This window comes from Patagioenas fasciata, chromosome 7 (assembly GCF_037038585.1).
Source record: "Patagioenas fasciata isolate bPatFas1 chromosome 7, bPatFas1.hap1, whole genome shotgun sequence".
Lineage (NCBI taxonomy): Eukaryota > Metazoa > Chordata > Aves > Columbiformes > Columbidae > Patagioenas > Patagioenas fasciata.
In genome coordinates this window covers 8584713-8607673 of record NC_092526.1, presented here as the reverse complement: position 1 = coordinate 8607673, position 22961 = coordinate 8584713, and the positions used below count along the sequence as shown (strand labels likewise).

The 22961-nt window shown below is 39.6% G+C and overlaps 1 protein-coding gene across 1 annotated transcript in view; it reads right to left on the bottom strand.

Annotated features, from left to right (window-relative positions):
- The window catches only part of ACTR3 (actin related protein 3), a 30742-nt gene extending 8330 nt beyond the window's left edge, over window positions 1-22412 (bottom strand). The window contains exons 1-5 of the mRNA XM_065840940.2: window positions 22227-22412; window positions 6285-6340; window positions 2476-2600; window positions 1858-1968; window positions 210-305 (exon numbers count right to left, since the gene is read on the bottom strand). Coding sequence (XP_065697012.1) covers window positions 210-305; window positions 1858-1968; window positions 2476-2600; window positions 6285-6340; window positions 22227-22270 — 432 coding nt within the window. The 5' untranslated portion in view covers window positions 22271-22412. The remainder of the gene's footprint in view (window positions 1-209; window positions 306-1857; window positions 1969-2475; window positions 2601-6284; window positions 6341-22226) is intronic.
- Window positions 22413-22961: the final 549 nt, after the last annotated feature.

Sequence of the window (22961 nt, the reverse complement as noted above, 5' to 3'; positions counted from 1 at the left end):
TTTTCTGCTTAGAAGCTGCTTGAAAATGCAGGTAACAGAGGAACTGAGCACAGAATCAATATCCACTGTCCACATATCAAACATCCACTGGTGAAATTGCTACCCAAAAGTAAAGTATTTCAAACACCACTCATATAGTTTCACAGTGAAATCAGTTTCAACACACAGAGAATTACTGTAACTCTAACTTTCAACAGCCCTGCCCTTACCTGAACAGCAATATATAGCCCTGGAACATTGAACGACTCAAACATGATTTCAGCAGTATATTCTCTATTTTCTGGAGTATTTAATGGAGGCTCAGTCTGTGAGACAAAAAAAAAAGTTTTACTTACATCCAAATCACTTTTTAAATACAGTCAACAAATCCTAAGTTTTGTAAGATGAGACATTCAACAATAACGTAAAAATGGTCATGTGCAAAGGGTGCTTTTTAGAGATAAATGGTGCAATTAAGAAAATCTATAAACTCCTCTGACAATAACAGGATTTATGCAAACTGCACTGTAAAATCATGATGACTTCAGTGGAAACAAAACCAGAAGTGTAGTAAAAACATGGTAGTAATTACTGCTTAAGACTTTAAATGATGGCCCCCTTTGTGGGTTCGTTAGCTCATTACAACTGTTGATTTTACTTGAAAGAATCAAGAACCATGAGCCTAAAAATGACAAAAGAATGTAGCTTAGCACATTTAAAGAATGACAATTATTAAAATTTCTCAGATATTCATAAAAGAAAAAAGCTGTTTTGCTTCAGAAGGCAATCGCTATAAAACAACTTGATATCATCAGCTGTAGAAATGTACTTAACTGAGAGAAGCTCACAACAACATACAATACACTGTGATAGTATGCTGTAATTTGCATTAAAATACCAAACATACTCGATATTAAGTCTCTTCTCTGAAAGAGCATTTTGGATAGTGTTACAGAATATCTAAGAACCGAGCAGACAAAAAAAGAAACAACAAAATCACTCTTTTGTTGCATCAACTATGTAATAGGAGGATAAAGAGAGGAGGGAGCCAGACTGGTCACAAAACTGACAGGACAAGAGGCCAAGGAGACAAACTACACCATGGGAAATCCTAAGGAGACATTAGGAGGCAAAAAGGTAACGTAAGGGTGGTCTAATATTGGAAAAGGGGCCCAGAGTTGTTATAGCATCTTGATCCTTGGAGATATTCTAAGTTTGGTTGGATACAGCCTTGAGCAACCAGACCTAATCAGACCTGCTTTGAGAAGATTATTGCCTTAGAAGTTCTTTAACGAGTAAGGACAACACCTCTAACTCCAAACTTGCTCTATAAATATCACAATAAAACTATCTCTTTCAATGGCCTTAAATTAAATAATAAGGAACAGAAGATGCCTCAGAATAACATTGACCTTAATTCAGATCAAATCTGCCCAAACATGACAATCAATCCTGATTTCACAAAAGACAACAAAAATTCACTCTCTAGACAAATCATCCAGGTGGCAGCATTGTAAAAACAAAAAAACTGAAATTACACCAAGTCAAAACACAAGAGTACTTTTTTGCCTCAAAAACATGAACTTGATCATTGAATTCAGTAGCTAAGCAATAGGGGGGGGGGGGGGGGAAGGATGTAGCAGATGTAATTTGGAAGAAAACAAGAACAGAAAGGAGTCTGCAGTTTCGATATTCTGATGTCTTCAGAAAATTAAATAACCTGGATGGGATAAGCCACGTCAGGAAAGCTTCTGGTAATTTATATATACTTTAGTTTTCAAGATAAACAGATTAATATTTAAGAAATATTAAATAAATCAGCACAAACATTCTTACTAGCCATCTGCAATTTCATAAGTAGCACATAATTTTACCTACCAGAAGAAAATAATGATCCTCGGGTTCTGCCCTTAGATACTTAAAGATTACTTGCTCCATAAACCTTTCCATCAAGTCCCAGTCTTCAACTATACCATGGCGAATGGGCCACTGTTGCAGAAAAAAATCAAAGCAGAATTGGAAACACAAGGATAAAAGAAAAAAAGCAGTCAGCGTTTTGAACTGCAGTAAAAGCATAAGATCTACATATGCAAGAAACCCTGCATTAGGTTTTCCATATTCCGCTCTGACATCCATTTCAAATACAGATTCCAGCCCTGACCAGCAGAGACAACACATGGCACTTGGCACATGGAACAGTGGCACGAGGGTAAATCAAATGTTCCCCCATCCCAGTATCCCGACTCTGACGTTGCTGACAGGAGATGCCAAAGAACACCAAAGAATGTCATATTTCCGCTTAACACTCTCCCATATTCACACACAGGGTGGTGAAGATCAACAAAACTAATACCAAACCTTATTTTCCATTTAAACGGAGTTAATAAGAAAAGAAGATTAAAGTTAACCAAAAAGCATCCATAGAAAACTGTTTACTGTATAGTTGATGTTTTCTAAAGAGTACTGGGAAGTTATTTTAAACACTTCTCTTAATACCTTGGTTGCATAAGTTGGTTTTTCTATTGCTTCATCCCCAATAAAGAAGTCTAAATCATCAACACCTTTCAAAACCCTCCTTTGTGCTTGATCGACCACTTTTGCTGATTCTTTGATAGCAATACCTTTAACAGAGAACACAAACAATACCATAGATTAGATATCCTGCACTAAAACAGAAAAGCCAACATTCAAGAGTAGGAACACACTGTAATTGTATTCATCCTTTGTTTCAGGCATAAGCACAGAAAAGCTAAACAAAAACAGATAATTGGAATTCCAATCATAGGTAAACATAATAGGGATTTATAAAGTAACACCATACAGATCTAAATGACAGTCAAATGCAATCAGGGAGATAAAGTAAAAAACAATCACTAAGGTAAGGTATCCCTACAGATCTCATTGTATTCAACAAGTGTGCTAATTTTCTGCATGCGCTACTAATTCAAAAAGAAAAAAAAATGCAGGTCTAGAAGTTGCATAAAGAGCAATTAAAGAAAACAACCAAACAAAAAACACATATTGCGACTATCTAAGTGGATGTTTTACTTCACTTGCACCAATCTGATTTCTGGACATATTATAAAAGTGAGATATGTTACACAAACCAGATTTTCACAAAGTCCATGTTTAATTTCTTCCTCTGAATCCTACTCCTAACTTATAGTTAGGAACAGGATGGGGAATTTCCTTTAAGCAAGACTGTAAATCTCTCCTTCACTTCAGGAATAACTGGCAAAAGTTAAGAGCTTGTATCTTAGCAATTTATTCTAGTACTCATCATAAAGTTCTTATCACAAAAATATGGGCTAAGGCTAAATACAGGATCCTGGAAAGTTGGGTCAGTGATTAGTTATCACAGGAATACACGTGTTCCCTTCCCTCATCTTTTGCATCAGCCCCCCAGCTACGAGTGTTGCAGAGTCAGCAATACCTGCTGTACTTTTTCAACTCCTACTAATTGCCTTTAAACACAATGCTCTACACAAACGAGGAAATTAATGTACATAAGAAACATTACTATCAGCCTCAATTATTCAAAGGATGCGATCCAAAACCTCTTCCAAAGGCAGAATTATTTCACTAATTTTTATCTTTGGTAAGAAGTTCTGTTTGCTCACAACTAAGGTTTTAAAAAGTCATGAGAACATCTGCTGCAGCCTCAAGTCCACCAGCCACAGGATCTGGAAATCAGCACCATTAGTTCATTGATGCTCCCTCCCCATATAGAGCAACAAATACAGCTGTGCAGACAGAGAAACTGAAAAGTTGTGAAAGACTCAGTAAGATAAACCAGAAAACATTATTTTGAGCTCTTCAGGAAGAAAACCGAATCATCCTGTAACTTGTGTAGCAGCTTACGGGAAAGCAGAGAGGAAGCAAAAGGCTGGAGGAAGCCAAAAACATGAAGGGCTGGGGGAGAGATAGGAAGTAGAAGCTAAAATGGTGGGGAAGGAGATGTCGCAAGGCCAGTTTGCTGTTTGCTGCAAGGGAAAAGAAGAATCTTGCCAAATATTTTTCAGGTTCTCATTACAGAGCTCACACTTTTTGGGAAATTTTTCTGTCCAGATGTGCGTTATCCTCAAGAAGTTTCAAGATGCTATCTCTTGCCACAGGATTGTAGGAACTTTTAAATCAAAGTGGTTTCACCCTGTTACAAGTCTAAAACTAGATGGGAGCTCTCAATATTTTGATTTCTTGGGAGCCAGCCTGCTCAGTCCTCATTCTGAAAGTCAGAAATGAGAAGGAAACAACATGAATCCAGGATCGTATTCTGAAAATACAAACAGGAAAATAAATCTTGCTGAAACGGCGGTGTCTGAAGATGGGCAGCACTCCAGTAGCAGCTCAGAGCATTTGCCCTTGGTTTGCTTGGCACCAGAATTAAGAGTTTTCAGAAAAAGAGAGGACATACTTGCATCAAATCAATTTCTGCACTTGCCCACTACTCAAGCCCTTTTTTTTTTTTCTTTTAAAGGTAAAGGAAAGGCCATTTAACATGTAAACTGTCATAGACAAACTGAAATAGATGACAAATCAGAAGAACTACTGGGTAATGGAAATAAATTGATTCCATTTTAGCATACAGCAGGAAAAAGGGGTTAAGTGAATAAAAATCAAGGAAAATTAAGATCTAAAAAGCAGCCAGAGAAGAAAGCAGTGAACTCAGGTCTCTTAAAAAAAAATGGCTCAATGTATTTTAATCCACTTTACTTTTCAAGCAAGCATTTGTCATCTCTGCAGAAGCATATTCAGAATTAAATCAAGAATACAATGTAAGAGATAAAGATTTGTTAAGAGCAGGGGTGAATGAGATATGCAAGAGGAGAACAAGGCAGAAGGAATGCTGCTCCAACCTGTTTAACAGCAAACATTTTTACAGAGAATCCAACTGATAATGTGCAACCGCCACTGCTGGAAGTCAAAGGAGAAACCAAACCGTTGCTCCTCTGTGGATAATATTAAGGAAATCGAAGACACCAAATTTCCTTTAGCAATATTTTACTTTGAAACTAGGTACTGATATATTCTCTTTTCGTTTCTCTAATGTGGATTACACCAGTGCTATTTTATTTCATTTGAGGCAGAGGATTAATGCAAACTGGTGCATTTAGTAAAATAATCTAGCTTGGATTACAGTAAAAATGAGGAAATTACAAGAAAGCGATTTTTGAATTAAATAAACCAAATCTAAAGATGCAGAAAAAGTATGTAAACTCTATTTATATGAAATTCCATAAAATAACCATTTGCCTATTTTTAATGTAAAAACAGCTATGAAGTTTAAAGAGCAACGTAAGGGATTTTTTCAATGGTCAGTAACCTAAAAATATCTGATGTTAAAACCAGTTTTTGTGCGAAAAACAAAACTGTATAGTTTATATGCCACTGAGGTAAACCAAATGAAATTCAATTGAAAAAAACAAATGAAGAACTACATATAAAGGAGATTTAAAGGATTTTCTCATTTGCATGAAAACAGGATAATGCATTAAGTCAATTAACCTTAGCTTTCCATGAAAATTCCGTCTTGAAGCATGTTTTCCAGAAAAATTAGCACAGAGTTCAAACTATCAAGTTCTATTTCACAGCTACTATTGCTTAAGTATTATTAGGTCTAGATCTTTTCCTGTTGCATTTACAAGGAAAACTGGGTGTACTAATTATTCCTTTCTACCAGGATGTAATACGTGATTATTTTGGCACAGATGAACAATGACAAAATGCCAAGTGGTGTAGGGATCAAAAGGTGAAGCATTTCCAAAGGAAACCCATTGAATTCTACTCTCTAGAACAGAGCTGCATCACTTCAGGTGGGAGAAACACTTCAGAAGAAAGGGAGCGAATGAGTAATTTTAACATGTTAAAAAAAGAGCTAAATTATTTCTTGTTCTATTTACAAAACATAGTGAATTAAGGAACATGACCGTAATACTAAAAATATCTGGGAATTACAACATTTTTAACCCTAGAGATATTAAAAATCTGATTATTTTTTTTTCTAGTTAACATCAAATGAACTTTAACCTGATAAGTCCCTAATAAGGGGAAAACCTAAAAAGCAAATATAGCCACACTACTGTATTTTAATACGGTTTCAACTTCCAAGATACTAACTTCAAATATTAGTATGCCATTGTAACAAATGTATCTTTCTAAACACAACAGAGCCACGCTGTCACTTTGTGTCACCATCCAGAGGTCTTTACAAATCACTCATTTTTGACGTCTGGGTTTTTTACATAGCATGTTATAGAAACTCCAAGTGTAACTTGAGCATTCACACACAAGTAATAAATACTTACAGGAAGGAATAATGAACTGGGGTTCAGTATTACCGGCATATCCGAGCTTTGTATACCTAATGAGGCAAAAAAGGTTGGGTTATAATACTTAATATCACAAAAACCAAAGATATCTCCCCTTTTTTAATGAAGTCTCTTCCCGTAAAGACCCGCTTAATTTCCTTAAAAAACCCTCAAACTTATATTTTTTAAAAGGAAAAACAATGCTTTCTACCACAAATCAAGCATCATTGCTAACTTCTACTCTAGTAAAAAGTTACTACAGAACACAAAGTATGTAATTCAATTTATCAAAGCTTAGAAGTATAACTTAGAACCAGAGTGGTTCTTCCCTTAGCATTTCTATAGAAGTATTTTCATATAATAAGAGTGGTATAAGTGTTTTTGTAACTGCTAACTACAGGGGAAAAGATTCCCTTTCCCATGGCCTGCCCACTGGGCACGTGGCCGGGCTGGCCATCATTTCTTCACAAGCATTTCCCAAGATGTAATGTCATAGGAGGTAAGTACTGCGAGCTGATAATTACAGGGGTAGCAAAAGAAATCCCATTTAACACCCTGAAAACAGTCTTGCAAATGTGTTTAATAAGAGTAAGGAAAGCAAGAGGAAAAGAACTACACACCTCCACCCTCCCCAATTTCCAGAATTTGCTATGGACATATACATCATTTTTGTTGTTATGATGTGAGAAAACTGAAGAAATTACAAATGTATTCATGAGAAGCAACTAAAAAACCATCCAGCTGCTAGAAGTGTTGTTGCAAGAGTTAACAGCAGCACAGGCAAATTCTAAAGGGTGCAGACCAAAATGCACACGACATTCAAGAGCTACAGCCTACATACAAGTTTTTAACCAACACAGACGTGGCAACGTTCTTCTTTTCTTTGCACAGTCAGGCAGCTGTACTGGCTAAATTAGCACCATCAGCAAAAGCACAAAACACTGTAGTAGCACCTCCACAGCTTTCAGCACTTGGATATAAACCTGGGAGATCTCAGGTGGTATAAGGCAGTGCTGACTTTAACAATCTGTAAATTTATGTCGATAACACGGCAAAAGGCCTTGCAGCAAACACAGTAAGAGGCTGGAAGAGGAGCGCTACCACCATGCGTTTGGCCGCGGTGCCACTGATGCAGCGGCTCACAATCTGCTCACGTGCCCGCTAATGCCTACACAATTGTGTCCATTAGTGCTGGGCCAGGAAAAACGGCATTCTCAAAAGGAAGGTATATTTCTCTCTAAATCACACGGCATAGGGTCATCTAACACCAAAAAGGCTTTGCATGAGTAAGTATTTTTAAAGCTGTAAACCTGATCTCATCTCTAACACACTGCAACAGTTGGGAGGAATCACACAAAAAAACCCATATTGATCAACAGGAAAGTTTACTGAAAAACTTCACAGACAAAATAAGATAAATAACGGAGAGAAAAAAGAAACTAAATACCAGAAAGAGATTCAGCCCTGCTGAGATCAGCATGATGCACTGTACATGTCTGAACTCAGGACATGCAACTTGGATTTTGCAGACTCAAGTTACAAATTTTTTAAAATTTTCCTCCTAAATACCTAGTTCCTAAAAGACACATCCCAACTTCCACAATTTGATGTTTCTCTAAACTGTCGTGCAGAATAAAACCGTTCACTGTACCAACATTGTTTTACGAGGCTTCTAGTTCCACAAGAAAATTAGTAAGAAAACCAGCGAATCCTGACTCACACCCTCTACCTTCCCCTGCAAATCTGGAACCGCAACGTGTGGATTTTTAAAGCTGAATCGACAGAGGAACTTTGGAGCCTGAAGGCTACATAAACTCACAACTAGATCAGAAGTGCCTTAACAAGCAAAAAAAAAAGTTAAAACCATTTGATTATTAAACTCAGCATTTCAAAGAAAAGCAAAGCTGAACTGTTGCAGGTAACAGGCTGCGTCGCTGCCTGTGGTGTGGGAGGCTGCCCAGCACACACACAGCCAGCTGACTGCAAGAAAAACAGCCAAATGAAAGATGCATTTTACATAAAAAGCTTGTATCCAGACATTAAATCAGCATATCTAAAAATACTATGGCCTGCTCAGCAAGAAGTCTCCTGACTCATGAAAAAAAAAGAAAAAAATTAATGCTTTTAAGCTTCTGAAAGAAGGAAAAAAAAAAAAAAAGGAAAAAAAAAACATGCGTGGCTTCTGGTCTCTGAATATTAAAGCATTACAACCGCAAGTCTCCAACACAAGGTTTCACATCCCTACTGTACCAAGATGTCCTGGCCACACTCTGGGCGTCAGGAATGTCACCGCTGCCTGCCCATGCGGCAGGGACCCACTGGCACCTCCTGTGCCTCAGACCTGCCTGTCCAGCCCCAGGCTCGCCTTCTGAGGCCCTGCTGTGCTGACAGGGAGCTTGACTTCCATAACTAAACATACAGATCCTCCTGAGTTAAAATGGAGCTTAAAAACGTGATAGGTGACACAAAAAAGGTAAGTTCAAAAACGAACAAAAGTTGACAAAAACCTTCAGTTCTCCAAATGCACAATCTAATAACAGTGAGCTTTTTTAAAAAATTAACTTCTGCAAACATAAGGCTTTATTCAGACTGATCAGATCTATTCTACCACTGTCACTTGAAGTAAGTATCCAAGTCACATGAAAAAAAGATACCACCGGTAAGCTAGATTTCCACATGAAGGGCAAAGTGTGTGTCTGACTAACATCTGATTCACAGGGGAAAGAGGCACACCCTGTCTTCTTCAGAGCAGCAATCCCTGATATTCAAGATATCGTAAGGCAATACCAATATTGGACCACAGTTTTCCAGTAAATCACTGTTTGTCATGCTTGCAACGTCGCATTGAGGAGACGCAGGAGGGACTTCCATGGAAACAAGAAGGCACAGGTCATCGCATGAGCCGTGAATCCCAGTTTTCCCCGCACAGAATTTGGGGCACTCAGCAGTAAGAGAGCAAGGCACTGTACACATGAGTATAAAGGTATAAGCCAGCTTCTATTAAAATCTGTAACATTGAACTGATTTACAAAATCCCAAAGGTGAAAACCTGAATTCAACCTTGATCATTCAGATGTTTTCCTTTATTTCTCCATGTTCAGATTCCTGAAGTGTTTCTGTAGGCCTGTTGCCTCAGTGAAGTAGAAAAGGAGAAGGGGGGTGAGAGGGAAAGGGGCAAACATGGCAAAAAATTCTGTTGGATAATCATGACCTTCAGATTTACTTTAGAAGATAAGCTACAAAGTATGCAAAAGCAGTCCACAAAGTCTCCATACACATGCTTGTCGGTATCTAGAGAAACATACACACACACCCCACTTACTATCTCTCTCTCTATATGTATGGTGCTGATATTCCCCAGTGACTGCCCTGCAACATCTTCTCCAAAAGGCTGTGAATGGGGTCTCACACACCATCCTCTGGCATCTATGCAGATGTAATGATGTGACAAACAAAGTATGATTTTTTTGTGGGGGACACTCATACCACAAATTGGGTGGAAGAAGCCACTAATGAAGGTTCCATCTGAGTTAACTCTGCTAAACCACATCTCAGCTATCAGTGGAGAAGTATCTCAAGAGTCACATCTACCTCAAACTCACACCCTGAAACTGCAAAGTAGCTCTGTGCTGATCTGGCCAGGAGATCTCTGGAAGGACAGATACAAGCTCTCCACAATGTTCTCAGATGCACTAATGGGATTTCTGTGTGTGCTCTCTCACCTAGACTAGATGTTTCTGAGGCTACAACATGAAAGCAATGTCACTTGAAAGTTACTTACCTATTAGTCATGCAGACAATTTTAAAGCCAAAAGGAAACAGCACTTAGGGTAAGAATTTCTAATGAGAATGTCATTAACAGAACATCCATCTGCAAACCACAAACCATGACCATGTGCTTTTGCTCCACTTCTTTCCTGTCCACAACAATGTCATTCTGTATGTATTCTGCCAAGCTGTATGCCCTAGCTCTAGCACAACTGCAATTTTAACAAAAGGACGAGGAATAGTGGGACAATTGTTTTGTGGGCAATACAGTTGTTTAGCTGCTCTAAAAAGTACAACAGAAATGGGGTGGCCCAACACGAGTTGTATCCTCATCATTTTGCTGACAGCTCCATGCAAAGACAAGTTAGCCAAGCACAAGCAGAGAAGAGCACTAGAAGACAAATGTCACCACATCTCCAACTTCTGCAGAAGAAATCTGGGCTAACGCCTGCCCCTCAGCTATTCCTAATGACCTATTCCGAATTCCTAAAAGCAATTTCATGTATAGAACACCTTTTCTAAATGCACACACAAACAGGCATAAGATGCAACTCCAACACTGGCCCTGCTGGAAAGATGCAATGCAACTTCAAAAACAAACAGAAACCACCAGTTCTCTGCAGGGAGGTGGGAGTAAAACCTGAACCTCTCTGGAAAGTCAGGACTAGGCTGAAACCACAACAGTCTCTTTCTGGTTCAACTTCAAAGCGTATAAAGTTAGGAAAAAAAAAATATATATATATAAGGATTATTTTTCAGAGGGCTTTTTTCCTTGTTTTTGTTCATCAAATTGCTGTCTCTTCATGATGGTTCTGAATTACTGTCCACCACCTGAGCCACAGCAATCCTTCTGTGCAAGCTCCCACTCAAAACACAACACATTGATTGCCTTGTATCCTACCTCGCAGATGCAATGGGCTTCCCAAGTACAGTAACCCGTACAGCATACATGTTAGCTTGGGTGTTTAAGTCCTAAAATTCTGCTTGGGTGTATACTACAGCCTGTGCAACAAGCCCAGCAAGGTTTCTCTAACTCAACACACCTCTGCAAAGCCCCATGCAGAACCCATCCAAGGGGTCACACTCCAGGCAACGCTATAGGATTTGGCTTTACACAATAAACCGTGTTTATTCTTACAAGTAAGCTGATACTGCCTTCTGCAAGGTGCCACACCTGCTCAAGCAGCAGGAGATCTGCAGTCCATATCTTCCACCACCCGAACGGGTTTAGAGCCAACTTCCCATTTCCCACAAGAGCCTCTTGCCATTTGCTTGTAAATCCTCCTGAGGCAGGAATGCTTTGCATTTCTTTCCTGTAACCATGTGGAAAAGACTTCAAGAAATGAGGGTCAAAGACAGAAAGCAAGATGATTGCCCAGTAACCACAACACACATCTTAGAGGAGGTACAATTAAAGTCTCGATCCCTACTCCAAAGACTGTTTAAATATTTTTATTCCGCGACCGTACAGGCATGGATACAGATACCGTACAGACACGCTATGTATTGCTTTCTGGAAGAAATCTTGAGCTTTTGAAATGATATTACGCCAATGAGAGTCAAAAATCATCACCGCACATTAACAGCTGCACACAAGGGAACACTGGCTGCTTAAAAGAAACGGTAAGAGACAAGTGGTTTAAAAGAAACAATCCCTGCTAACTCGTGAATGCAATAGTGATACCACAACCCCAGAGTTTCAGGCCTGGAAATCATTATTTGATTAAACTATTAACCTAGAGTTTGAAATCATATGCCTACCACCTGGAAATTTAAATATACCCTGCTTTTTCTGTTGTCCTGCTCAGAGAATCCCCACTTAGATGCTCATGTCTCCAAACCCCACGCTGAGCAGCCAAATGCACAGCTTTCTGAAGCTCCTTCGTGGGTTTAATCCAAATAATTTAACAGATTAAAAGGCTGCATGGGGCCATTTCTTTGGATCAACCAAGAGCAAAGAGAAACTCCAAAAACAGACACAAGCTTTGATCATGTAAAACAAAGAAGAGTGAAGAATCTTACCAAGTCTGTTGCCTTTGCACAGGAATTGCCTTCATTAGCATGGTCTGCAAACCATCTCACCATTTAAATCCAATCTCACAATGTCACTTCTCTCAAGACACCACAGCAACAAAAACTTTCCACATGTACTACTTGAACACCATTATAAGATTTGTATAGGAATCTGCTTGCTAAAATAACCTTTGTTTACAAAGATCTCCTCTATCATAGCTTGACACTGTGCTGCACAGCAAAGTTTACAGAGACACAGTTTAAATGATTGCACGATATTTTTCTTTAATATTTCAATTTATGAGGTTTCGAGCATTATATCTTTAAATTACTATTAGGTAAATAGCATTACTACGAATGGCTCAAGATAAAAAATACAAAACCAAGAAAGTTCATTTTACAATTTCAGTTTCACAGCAGGCCACTGTCTAAAGGCACACAAGATAGTGCAGATGAAACTTAAGGTGTAAATTCTTCGTTGCAGGTGTGCACACAATAGTAAAATTCATTGCTGGCAGAGTTATCTTAACTCCAGGAAAATTTTAACTAATTGAGCAGGTTGTAGAAGGCACTCTAGAAAAGCCCAGAAAGTGTGGAGATTCTAAGGAGGACACACACACAGAATAATTAATATAATATAATATAATATAATATAATATAATATAATATAATATAATATAATATAATATAATATAATATAATATAATATAATATAATATAATATAATATAATATAATATAATATAATATAATATAATATAATATAATATAATATAATATAATATAATCAAAAGGGCATGAAATAAATCAAATGGCAAAAACTCCATGTTTTTCAACCGGATGGAAAAAGAGATTCTATCCTGCTCTTCAGTCGCCAGCTCCTTACAGATGGTCTGTCCATCAAAGGTTTCACCAAAAAGGGCTTAATATCCTTTCCTGTTTTAAGTGCATCAATTCTACCTAGACAGAATTGAAGATTTGTACAGCGCTTTTCTTGTCTGATGTCTTTTGATACTAAAACTGCTCTTAAAAAAAAGTGGAAAACTTCTCGTGGACGAGTCCCTACTCTTCACACATAGGGCCTCATGTGACTAAAAAGCCTGAACAAGATTTTATGGGGTTTTTTGTTGCTTTTCATCTATCGTCCTCCTTGTACACCAGATGGGACTGAAAAGCCTTGGGAGTATTTACTTTTCCAGTCTCCATAAAGAGAAGTAATGAGAAAACAATGACAAAAGAGGAAAGCCATTCTGCCTCTTTAAAAAAGTTTCCAGCTCTGGCATCAGGTGCAAACTGGTTAAGTAGCAGCAGATGAGAAGTCCCTGAAGGAACTGATTATATTAGGAAAATGGGACTTGTATTAATAAATTAGTTTACTATCTCTTTTCAAATGTCCTTGATAAAACACAAGATAGCAAAATATTTGAAATGAGTCATGGCTTTCATATTTTTCTATCTTTAGCTAAAATATATATCACCTTTTACACATCACTAGTTAGCATTTTAAATCGAAATTGCTTCTGTCAAGTTTTAAAACACTTGGTGATTGAAAATGTTTTAAGTAATCAATAGTGAAAGCCAAAGAATTAGCTCTATAAATGGCAAAACCACACAAGATTAGAAGTGCTCTCAGACGAAAAATCTTGTTAAGCTGTAGATGAGACACAGGGGATGGTAAAATGTGACATTTTAAAGACATACGGGACCCCTAGACACCAGAGATGTTACAAATGTGAGAAGCTGCAATCCTGGCCTTGGAATTAACTACATTACTGTGTATCTGAAACTATTTTCACCTTTACAACAAATACTTCTTCGCTACATATGGCAACTGTCACAGTAAAACAAACTATAAGCAAACTGAAGTGAGATGCAATTTAAAAAGTGAGCTCAAAAACAGCTTCAGAGAAATGCATCTAACAAACACTTATTTTCTAAAGAGGAAAAAACACACACACACTTCTAGAAAGGCTAACTTACCTTTCAAAGTATCTTTATTTTTATCTAGAATATTTATCCAGTGCTGCTTTTTATCAGCAGCTACAACTCAGAATACAGACAGGACCATAATGCTTGTAAAATGTAGCAAAAATATATAGTGAAAAGCCGCAAAGTCATGGCCACAAAGAGCAGACCAGACCCATCCAGGTATTACTAAGAGGAACACAGAGGCAATAGCAGCGTGTGCTGCACAGCATGCAGAGTAAATTCACTTACGTTGTAATGAGTTTTTACACCAGCCTGGAGAGGAATCTACCACATTGTGCAGCTTTTGATTTCACTAACATTTTGTATGGAGTAGAAGGAATCTACTTTCAAATTTGCTCCATGTTTACTTGCACCAAAATAAAAATAAACAGCAGCACTGACAGCTAAACTCTGGAAAAATGCTCTTCTCCTGAAAGTAAACAGGAAGCATTTATTACCAAAATACTCTAGCTTATGATTGAGCCATGAAAAGTGTGCTTGAAAACCAGTCCATACTTCAGTGTTTAAGACTCACAAAATCCTATTCAGTCATTTTGACAATATTGCCATCTATATTTATCATCCTAGTCAACTTATTTTCTGTGTACTTAACAGTATTCAATATTTGAAATGGATTTTACAAATATAAATAAAGTTAGCTTCCTTTGACTACATTTTCCTCAAAGTAAGAAGAGTAAATGCTTTTGGATATTATCTTTGTAGAATGAAAGTAGTTCATGTTGGCGAAAGCAGAATGCTCTCTTTTCACTCACTGCTTCCTTCGAGACTTCTAGACTAATTCATTTTAGCAAGTGTCTTCACTGTGCCTCTGTGTTACACCACACCCCCACAATACTAACCTCTACTGCCAGATCTTTAAACAAGTTTATATTTAATTTTTATGCAAGTTTTCTGAGCATTTTCCACAGCCTGACTACTCCACGTAATCTTTCCAAATAATGAAGAAAGAATGTCCCAGAAGTTTGGACATCCCCATGACTAATTACTTAATAGTATAAATTACTTATTACGAGGGAGGGATTAATTTGGCAACCTTTTACATCATGTGCCCAAAATAAGCTGAACATTGTACAGATAACTGTCACGAAGAAAAAAGCCCAGGAGAATAGATTAACTATACATACTTTTCAACAGATAAGACAAGCAGAGATCAACTCAATCTACAACTACATCATTTCCAAGTAAAAATCCTGCACTTGAAGAAATCAAAGAGGCAAAACACAAGTCATAGGATGCAGAAAGAGCCACAGCTGATATAAACCTGCCTCAATTTGGAAGTTTTTCCAAACAAACACAATACAGTGGCTAAAACTGTAATGTTACTCCACATTAAAAACAAAAACAAATTGAGTGTTTGTGCTTGCTATTTGCACAATTTCAGCACCTGAGAGCTCCAGCTTTGAACTGACTACTCCTCCACTATCAGTCCATCACATCAACGTAAGCAGCGGGTGAGATGAAACCAAATAAGCAGAGCAGGGCCAGGAGAGGAGCAGCCACAGCAGCACTGCAGGGGACTGTCCCAGCACACTCCAGCCTGCCCAGTACTCTGGTCACCTCTTCAGCAGGTAACCAAATGTTTTCCATCAAGAACAGGCTTGCGTTGAAACACCAGATCAAATATTTATTGTCTTACACCATGCTCCTAGTAAAAAACAGCTTCCAATTAGAAACAGTTGTCTTGCAGAAAAAAACGCCCCGCTAAGCTGTGGACAAAAACATCCCACTGAATTTTGTTTAATATACAAAGCAGGTCTCGTTTAATCATATCGCAGAGATTCTCAAGTCTGACTGCAAATACACAAGCAGTCATACTGTGAAAGCTCTTGCAGACGACAAACAGCATGATAAATCTAAGGCAAGCCATGACAAATAAAATGCTAATACTGAAAAAATAGATAAGTAAAAGATGCTGCATCAACTAAAGAATCAAAATTTCGATTCATTCATTGATAGCAGGGTACAATCAAAATGAAGTATCGTCAACAGATAACCTCCTGTCTGCATCTTACTCTGCAGACTGAGCACGCCAAAACACATCCTGTGCACAGCTGCAAACACTTGCGATGACCACAAGAGAAAAATAGAAAAAGGAAACCCCAGGGAAAAAAAAAAATCTAAATTTATCTAGAGCTTTTCCATGTCTAGTCTAAAAAATGCAAACTCATGATCAGAACAAAAAGAAATAAAAATGAATTACGTTATATCCTACATTAAGTCAGTGGACAAAATAATTACTTTTCCAATTTTGGATATAACCCTCTGTGACAATTGATTCAAAAGAAAGCAAGCAATATTTCAGCACCAGCACTTGAAAAGGACAGATGCTTCATTTTGATGGTTAAAATAATCCTGCTATGGACAAGAAAAAGTTTGCAATCAAATTGGTACTTTTAAGCCTCTACCCAAGGACGATTTCTGATTGGTACACCTAAATATATTTTAGTTCAGTGACTAAAACAGAACAAAAATTAAAAACTAAAGCAATATAGATTCTTTTTCTTAAGCAGAGGAGGAAAGAACTCAAGAATTTTATTGGGGACAAACTAAAATATTATTTCAATTATTTTACCTTCAAATTTAACATTTTTCCCTTAAAGGCTTTAGATGAGGACTGTTTGACCAAAATTACAAGTGGAAATAAAAAGTTATTTGAAATTGTCAAAGTCTTTTTGTATTTCCCAAAGAAAGCAAGCAATGATGAAACTAAATGTCGAAACACAATGTTGAAACTTTTAAATTGCATGACCTAGAAGACCAACTGCAAAGTATCTTTTACTACAAAACAACACAGAGGCCAGATTACTACTCAGGAACTGGTACAGTTGTTTTGAACTCCTAGAAGCTGTATTTTCGATTAATTTAGATGAGCAACTACACATTAAACTCATGCAATCAACTTATTTTCTGGGCAGAACATTCATGGTGGTGAATAAACAAGGAGCATGAAACAAGCAGGGAACCTGCCCTGTCCCACCTCCCTCCAACCTCCCCCAGCCAGAGCCACGCTCTGGGCTCAGGGGCTGCACAACCTTCCCTGCACACACCAGCAGGACACGGAAAGTGGCTCATTTAGTGTTACAACATGGACTGTGATGTATTAGAATCATTTAAGAGACACAACAGGTCATCATGGGTCTTCAGAACCTATTTGCAATTATTATATATATATATATATATATTAAACCACATCTCTCAATCTAGCACAACTCGTTTTTCCACGTTAAGGATGCAGCATTTCCCCAACCCTCCCTAACCACTTCAGCTACTGGCAAGAAAAAGATACTCTCAAAATCCTGGAAGAGTATTTTTTTCCATATTCCATTAAGGAATTATTTTGTTCATGCTTTCCACACTGAAAAATTACTTCTGGGATGACACAACATAGAGAAAACTCATCCCAAAAGAGCACATTTTCTTGAAGACTGGAACCCATGAAAGGTCATGACAAGATTGAAATATTAACTGCAAGAACATCACAGTGCTGAAATATTTATACTGAAGAGAAGTTATGATCTGAGAATCTGCAGAAATAACGCATGTCTGGAACGCTGGGAAAGAAGAATCATTTCAAGGTCCAGTATTAGAAACTAAAAACAACTGCAGAGCAAACAAAATACAGGCTGTTATAATACTTCCCCTTACCTTGTTTTTATAGCACTGGATTTCTCACCTCACTTATCTCTGCTGTCTATCAAACATTATTAGTTTTCACGGATCTTGTACTCATTTGTATTACCAGGTCAAAACCCAGAAGAGAAACAGAATGACACAATCCTGTCATAACTTCTCACAACAAAGGACACTCAACCCATAAATACTTCACTCCTCTTAAAAGCAGAAAGCCATACAGGTGTTGCATTAAGATTAACAAAAGAGACAGGATTTGTAGAGAACCTCCCCAATGTGAATCTCGCTCCACTGCCCACACCACTCAAGCACCGGCCAGGATTTCAGTTTCTCTGAGATTTCGCATGCCCAAGTTTATCCTTCCCTCACACCAAAAATGGTTATAGCAACTGAACAGCCAAGAAACTCTCAGAGACACAATTCATTTCAAAGAACAGTTTGCAAGTTCACGTCAAGCAAGGCTGGAAATCCTGAGCAGCCTCAGTGTTTCAGGTTCTCAGCTCAGAGGGAACCCAGATGGTTGTGAGGCTTCAAGGGACTCTCATGCTCCTACCACCAAGAGCCAGCCAGCTCCGAAACCTTTCCTTCTCCCCTAGTATTCAGGAAAAAAGAAGATAAAAACCTAAACACACCAATTTTTGTAACCTGTGAAATGGAAGTGAAAAAGGGCCCCAGCTTGGCATATGAGAGAGATATAACAAAGCAAGATGTGAGACAACAGAAATTCTTTTCACGCAATCACATAACCAATTTATTCAAGGCAAACCAACATACTGACCCTACCACCAAAAAGAATCCGGAGGAGATCAGAGAAGCTGGTCACCTATGACACTCAAGTATTGATTGGTAATTGATCTGCCTGACAGCCACAGGAAAAACTGCACACCAGCCTATAGAAAAGTGAGTCTAGGTACAGAAAATACTTTTCTTTAAATCACTTCCACTGCTAAAATTAAGCTCTCATTTTGGAACTGCAGTAGGTTACACAGCCACTTACTTCAGCTCAGCTGAAGAGTCATTAATTTGAACACTTCCAATTATCTGCCATCCCAAGTGAGCTAATTCAGTGTTATACAAGTTTATATTAAGGGAAAAAAAAATGCATTCACACAGAAAGACACAGCTAAAATCTACTTGTCAATCTAATCAAGCTAAATTCTGAAGTGGCGTAGGAAGAGCTTTAATCACGACTTGCAGGTCGTGCTGTTTGCCTATAGAACAGGCAGCAAGAACTATTCAATCACCCAAAAGGTACAGAGCAAAAGACTGCAGCCTACTGACATTAAAATATTAGAAAGAGCTTTTTTCTTTTTTTGGTGTATTGTCCATATATTTTCTGGAAATAATATCACATTACTTTTTTTTTAATTTTTAAATGTAATCTTTTTTATTACTATTTTTGTATGCAATCCTTAGATACACTAGTCTGACGTAAGTCCCATTCACAGTCTCTACGCACTCTTAGTAGGTATCCAGTACCTTATTTTCTAGATATCAGGTTTACTTAAACCAAGAATAAAAACTTGAAAATAACAAACGTAACACTGGAACAACTTTTGCTGCACCCATAATCTGACTACCGTGTCACTGACTTCACCCACATGGCAGCTCTAGGTTTATGACATGTACTTGGATGAGTCCTAAAAAGTTTGACTAACCTGTTAAAGCCTCAAACAAGGTTCATATAATCTCCCCAACCTCTTCTGTGCTTTGGTCTCTTTATGCTTTGAAAGGGGTTCTTAAAATCTGTTTAATTTGTGCAGGCTGATGGTGAAAATCACAACTCTGCCACCTTTCTCATCCATCTCCTTCCCATCAATATTAGCTGGCAAAAATGAACACACACACACACATACACATATACAGAAATTACTCAGATGAACAAACTGAACCTGCAGCTACATGCACAAGCCACGTAGGAAGACACCCTTAAAACCTCTCCTAAATCTGCTCTTTTGCTGCTAAGGTAAATTCTCCTTGGACTGTAAATTAATTATCCTCCTCTCCATCTAAAAAAATACCAAACCTACTTATTGGAAAAATCGTGCACTTTTAAAGCCTTGCCTGTTCTAAATAAGGCCATTTGTTTCAACCTTTCTGCTTCAGTTGTATTTTTGAGACCTCTTTTCCTGTTTTCAGGGGCTATCTTCATCTTTTTTGTTTTATTTGGTAGACAAGACAGTATGCTTGGTGAGACCTCAACTGATCCACAGAATGCTCAAGGCAGACAACTTATGTGTCATGCTCTGGCTTATACACACTAACAGAGATGGGGTGGGAGGGCTGCACTGATTAAAAAAAGCTATGAGCATGATTATGCTATCACATCCCACTACACTACTACCCACCTGCTCCTTATTTATCCTAAGTATTACATTTTTCCTCTGTAAATTCACCACTTCAAATCTTTGACTACTGAAATCAATGAATTCCAACAACTCCAACGCTCTGTAATGTTTTCAACGCTAAAAATCTGCCCACAGTTTCCAGAAGCAGAACTTAATGGAAGTACCACCTCAGACTACAAAGTGCATCAGAAAGAAAAATCTTTAACGGGAGAATAAGCAGTACCATGTTAAAAAAAACAAACAACAAAACTACAAGTGCATAGTAAAGCAGTACCTTAGAAAGATCTTTGAAGACTGAATGGATATATACAAATAAAATAGGAGCGAGACTTGGTAAACATCATATACAAGAAGGTTACAGAGCACGCCCTGTGCGCTGAAGTTGATTAATGGAGCACTTACACACGGGTCTTACCCAGGCACACTTATTTTAACACCCAGATCCCTTGGTATGCCTCCCACTTTAAAAAGACTAAGCAATTTCTGCAGCTATATGCTAGCATGTTGTTCCTGGTTGGTATCACCGAAATCTCTAAGCAAATTTCTCCTACTGCATTGATCACAACCTTTATTTTGCAAACCTATAAAGACATAATTACTCACTTTAATGGGACTACCTGCAATGTAGAAACATGTGAGACAGGAAAAAGCCTCTAGTGGCATGTGGCAGGGTATATTACAGATATTCTGTTCTAAAAGATAAACAGTGCATATATACATCATGTTAAACACATGTGTACTTCCATTACATTCAGTTACACTCTCATTCCTGCTGTGCTAACCTTCCTCAATCCCACAAAACGCAAGGTTTTAGTTCTTGTTCTAACTACAAGTATGGCTTCTTCATACAACTGTTAAACAGACAGACATGAGATACATACATGCCTGCTCTTCTTAAAGACCAATTTATTAATGTTATGCATCAAATAGATTTCAATACAATATGAGCATGTGCCTTCAAAAAACAAGTACCTGGATTTCAAAAGAACATGCCCTTTCAGAATATTGCAAATATTTGTACATATACTACAGTATATGAAATTTCTTTGATTATTTTTAGCAAGTTGGATGAGAAATGAAACAAAAAGACGAGGTAAAGAATCAGCATGTCATTAGTACTAGCTAAAGAGGAAGAGCCTTGAGAATATACCAATACTTTACTTTCCAGTAAAAGCCTGATGCATAAAGCCAAAAATTAAATACTGCGTCTTCAAAAATCACACTGCAGACGGCAAGTGATAGAGTGGTTTTCACTTCCTGAGCACACTCCTGCAAGCGGTACCACGCAGCCCTTCCAGGTCGGCTTCCTACAGACACCTCTAAGGGCTTGTTTCCCAACCCAGAGCTTCCAAGAGCCGAGACACCGCGGAAAAGGGAGTCTGGATCCCACGGGCCTCCTCCGAATCACTTTTTATGCTACTTATCACTGGCACCGCATTGTCTTCATCATCTGGTACCTACTAAATAAAAAGATGAGTTTCTAGAACGGATTTGGTTCAGGTTTGACACTGAAAACTGCCTTATAAGGTATAAAAGCCCGAAAGCAGGAAGAGGCTTTGACAAAACTAAGGAAGTTCCTCTGCGCTTGCTCGCTGGAGGGGGAGGGGTTTTTTTCTTCCATAGGGAGAAGTAACACAGGATAAATGGCATTATCCACATATTAAAATAATAATAATAATAAATACATAAGAGGCTCCCGAGCAGCACCGTGACTCCTCTGAGCGAGGGCATTTCAGGAGCCCGCACCCGGCAGCCGCCCCGTCGTTCTCCCCGCTCGCCTCCCCTGGCCGCACAGGGTCCCCCGCAGCCCGACACGCACCGGCCGACGAGCCGGAGGCGGCGGCTCCGAGCGGCCCGAGGGCTCCGGGGGGTGAGGGGCCAAGCAGGGGGCCCGGCCGGCGCGGCCTCGGTGCCATCCAGCTGCTGAGGGCGGGGAGCGGGGCCGCGCCAGGACACCCTCCCCAGCGGGCGGCCGCGGCAGGCCCGGCGGAGGAGACCGGAAGGGAAGGGAAGGCAGCCGACTCACCACCCCCCACCCGGCCAAGCTCTCCCACTACCGGCTCTAGCGCGGCTGCCCAACCCGGCCCCGCCACGGGCAGCACGACCCCCGCCGCCATCTGCGGCAACGGAACCCGCCCGGCCCCGCCCCGGGCGGCACCGAGCTGTCAGCGGCCGCCCCGGCCGTCGCTCACCCCGTGCCGCAGTCCACCACACAGGCCGGAAGCCGCCCTGCCATGCTCCTGGGTAGCGGCGGTGCTGGGGACGGCGGCAGCCCTAGGCGCGCTCCGGCGGGGCTCGGCGGCGCCGACTGAGGGCACTTCCGCAAGGCGGGCGCTCCCTCCTCCCCCGCCCGCTCGCAGGCACGGCCCGGCGAGCCCAAGATGGCTGATCCGCCCCTCCCTGCGCACGGCGGCGAGGGCGGGCGCGACAACCCCAGGCCGCGATGACGTCTGATCTCGCGGCCTCGCCCCTGCGAGGCGGTGCGAAGCGGAGCGGGAGGGAGGGTTCGTGCCCAACCGCCGCCAGCATCCTCAGGAGCGGCGAGGGAACGAGGTCAGCTGAGCTACTGTTTCAATGCGAAAACCCGAGCGAACATGGGGATGTGTGGTGTGTGGTGTGAGGAGGGTGCTGATAACGACGGAGGAATCAGACTTCCTGCTGCTGAGGGGCCAAAGGGAGGCTGAGGGAGCTGGGTCTCTTCAGCTTGGAGGAGACTGAGGGGTGACCTCATTAATGTTTGTAAATATGTAATTTAAAGGGTGATTGTCAGGAGGATGGAGCCAGGCTCTTCTCGGTGACAACCAATAGTAAGATAAAGGGCAATGGATACAAACTGGAATACAGGAGGTTCCACTTAAACATGAGAAGAAACTTCTTCTCAGTGAGGGTGACAGAGACTGGATCAGGCTGCCCAGGGCGGGTTGTGG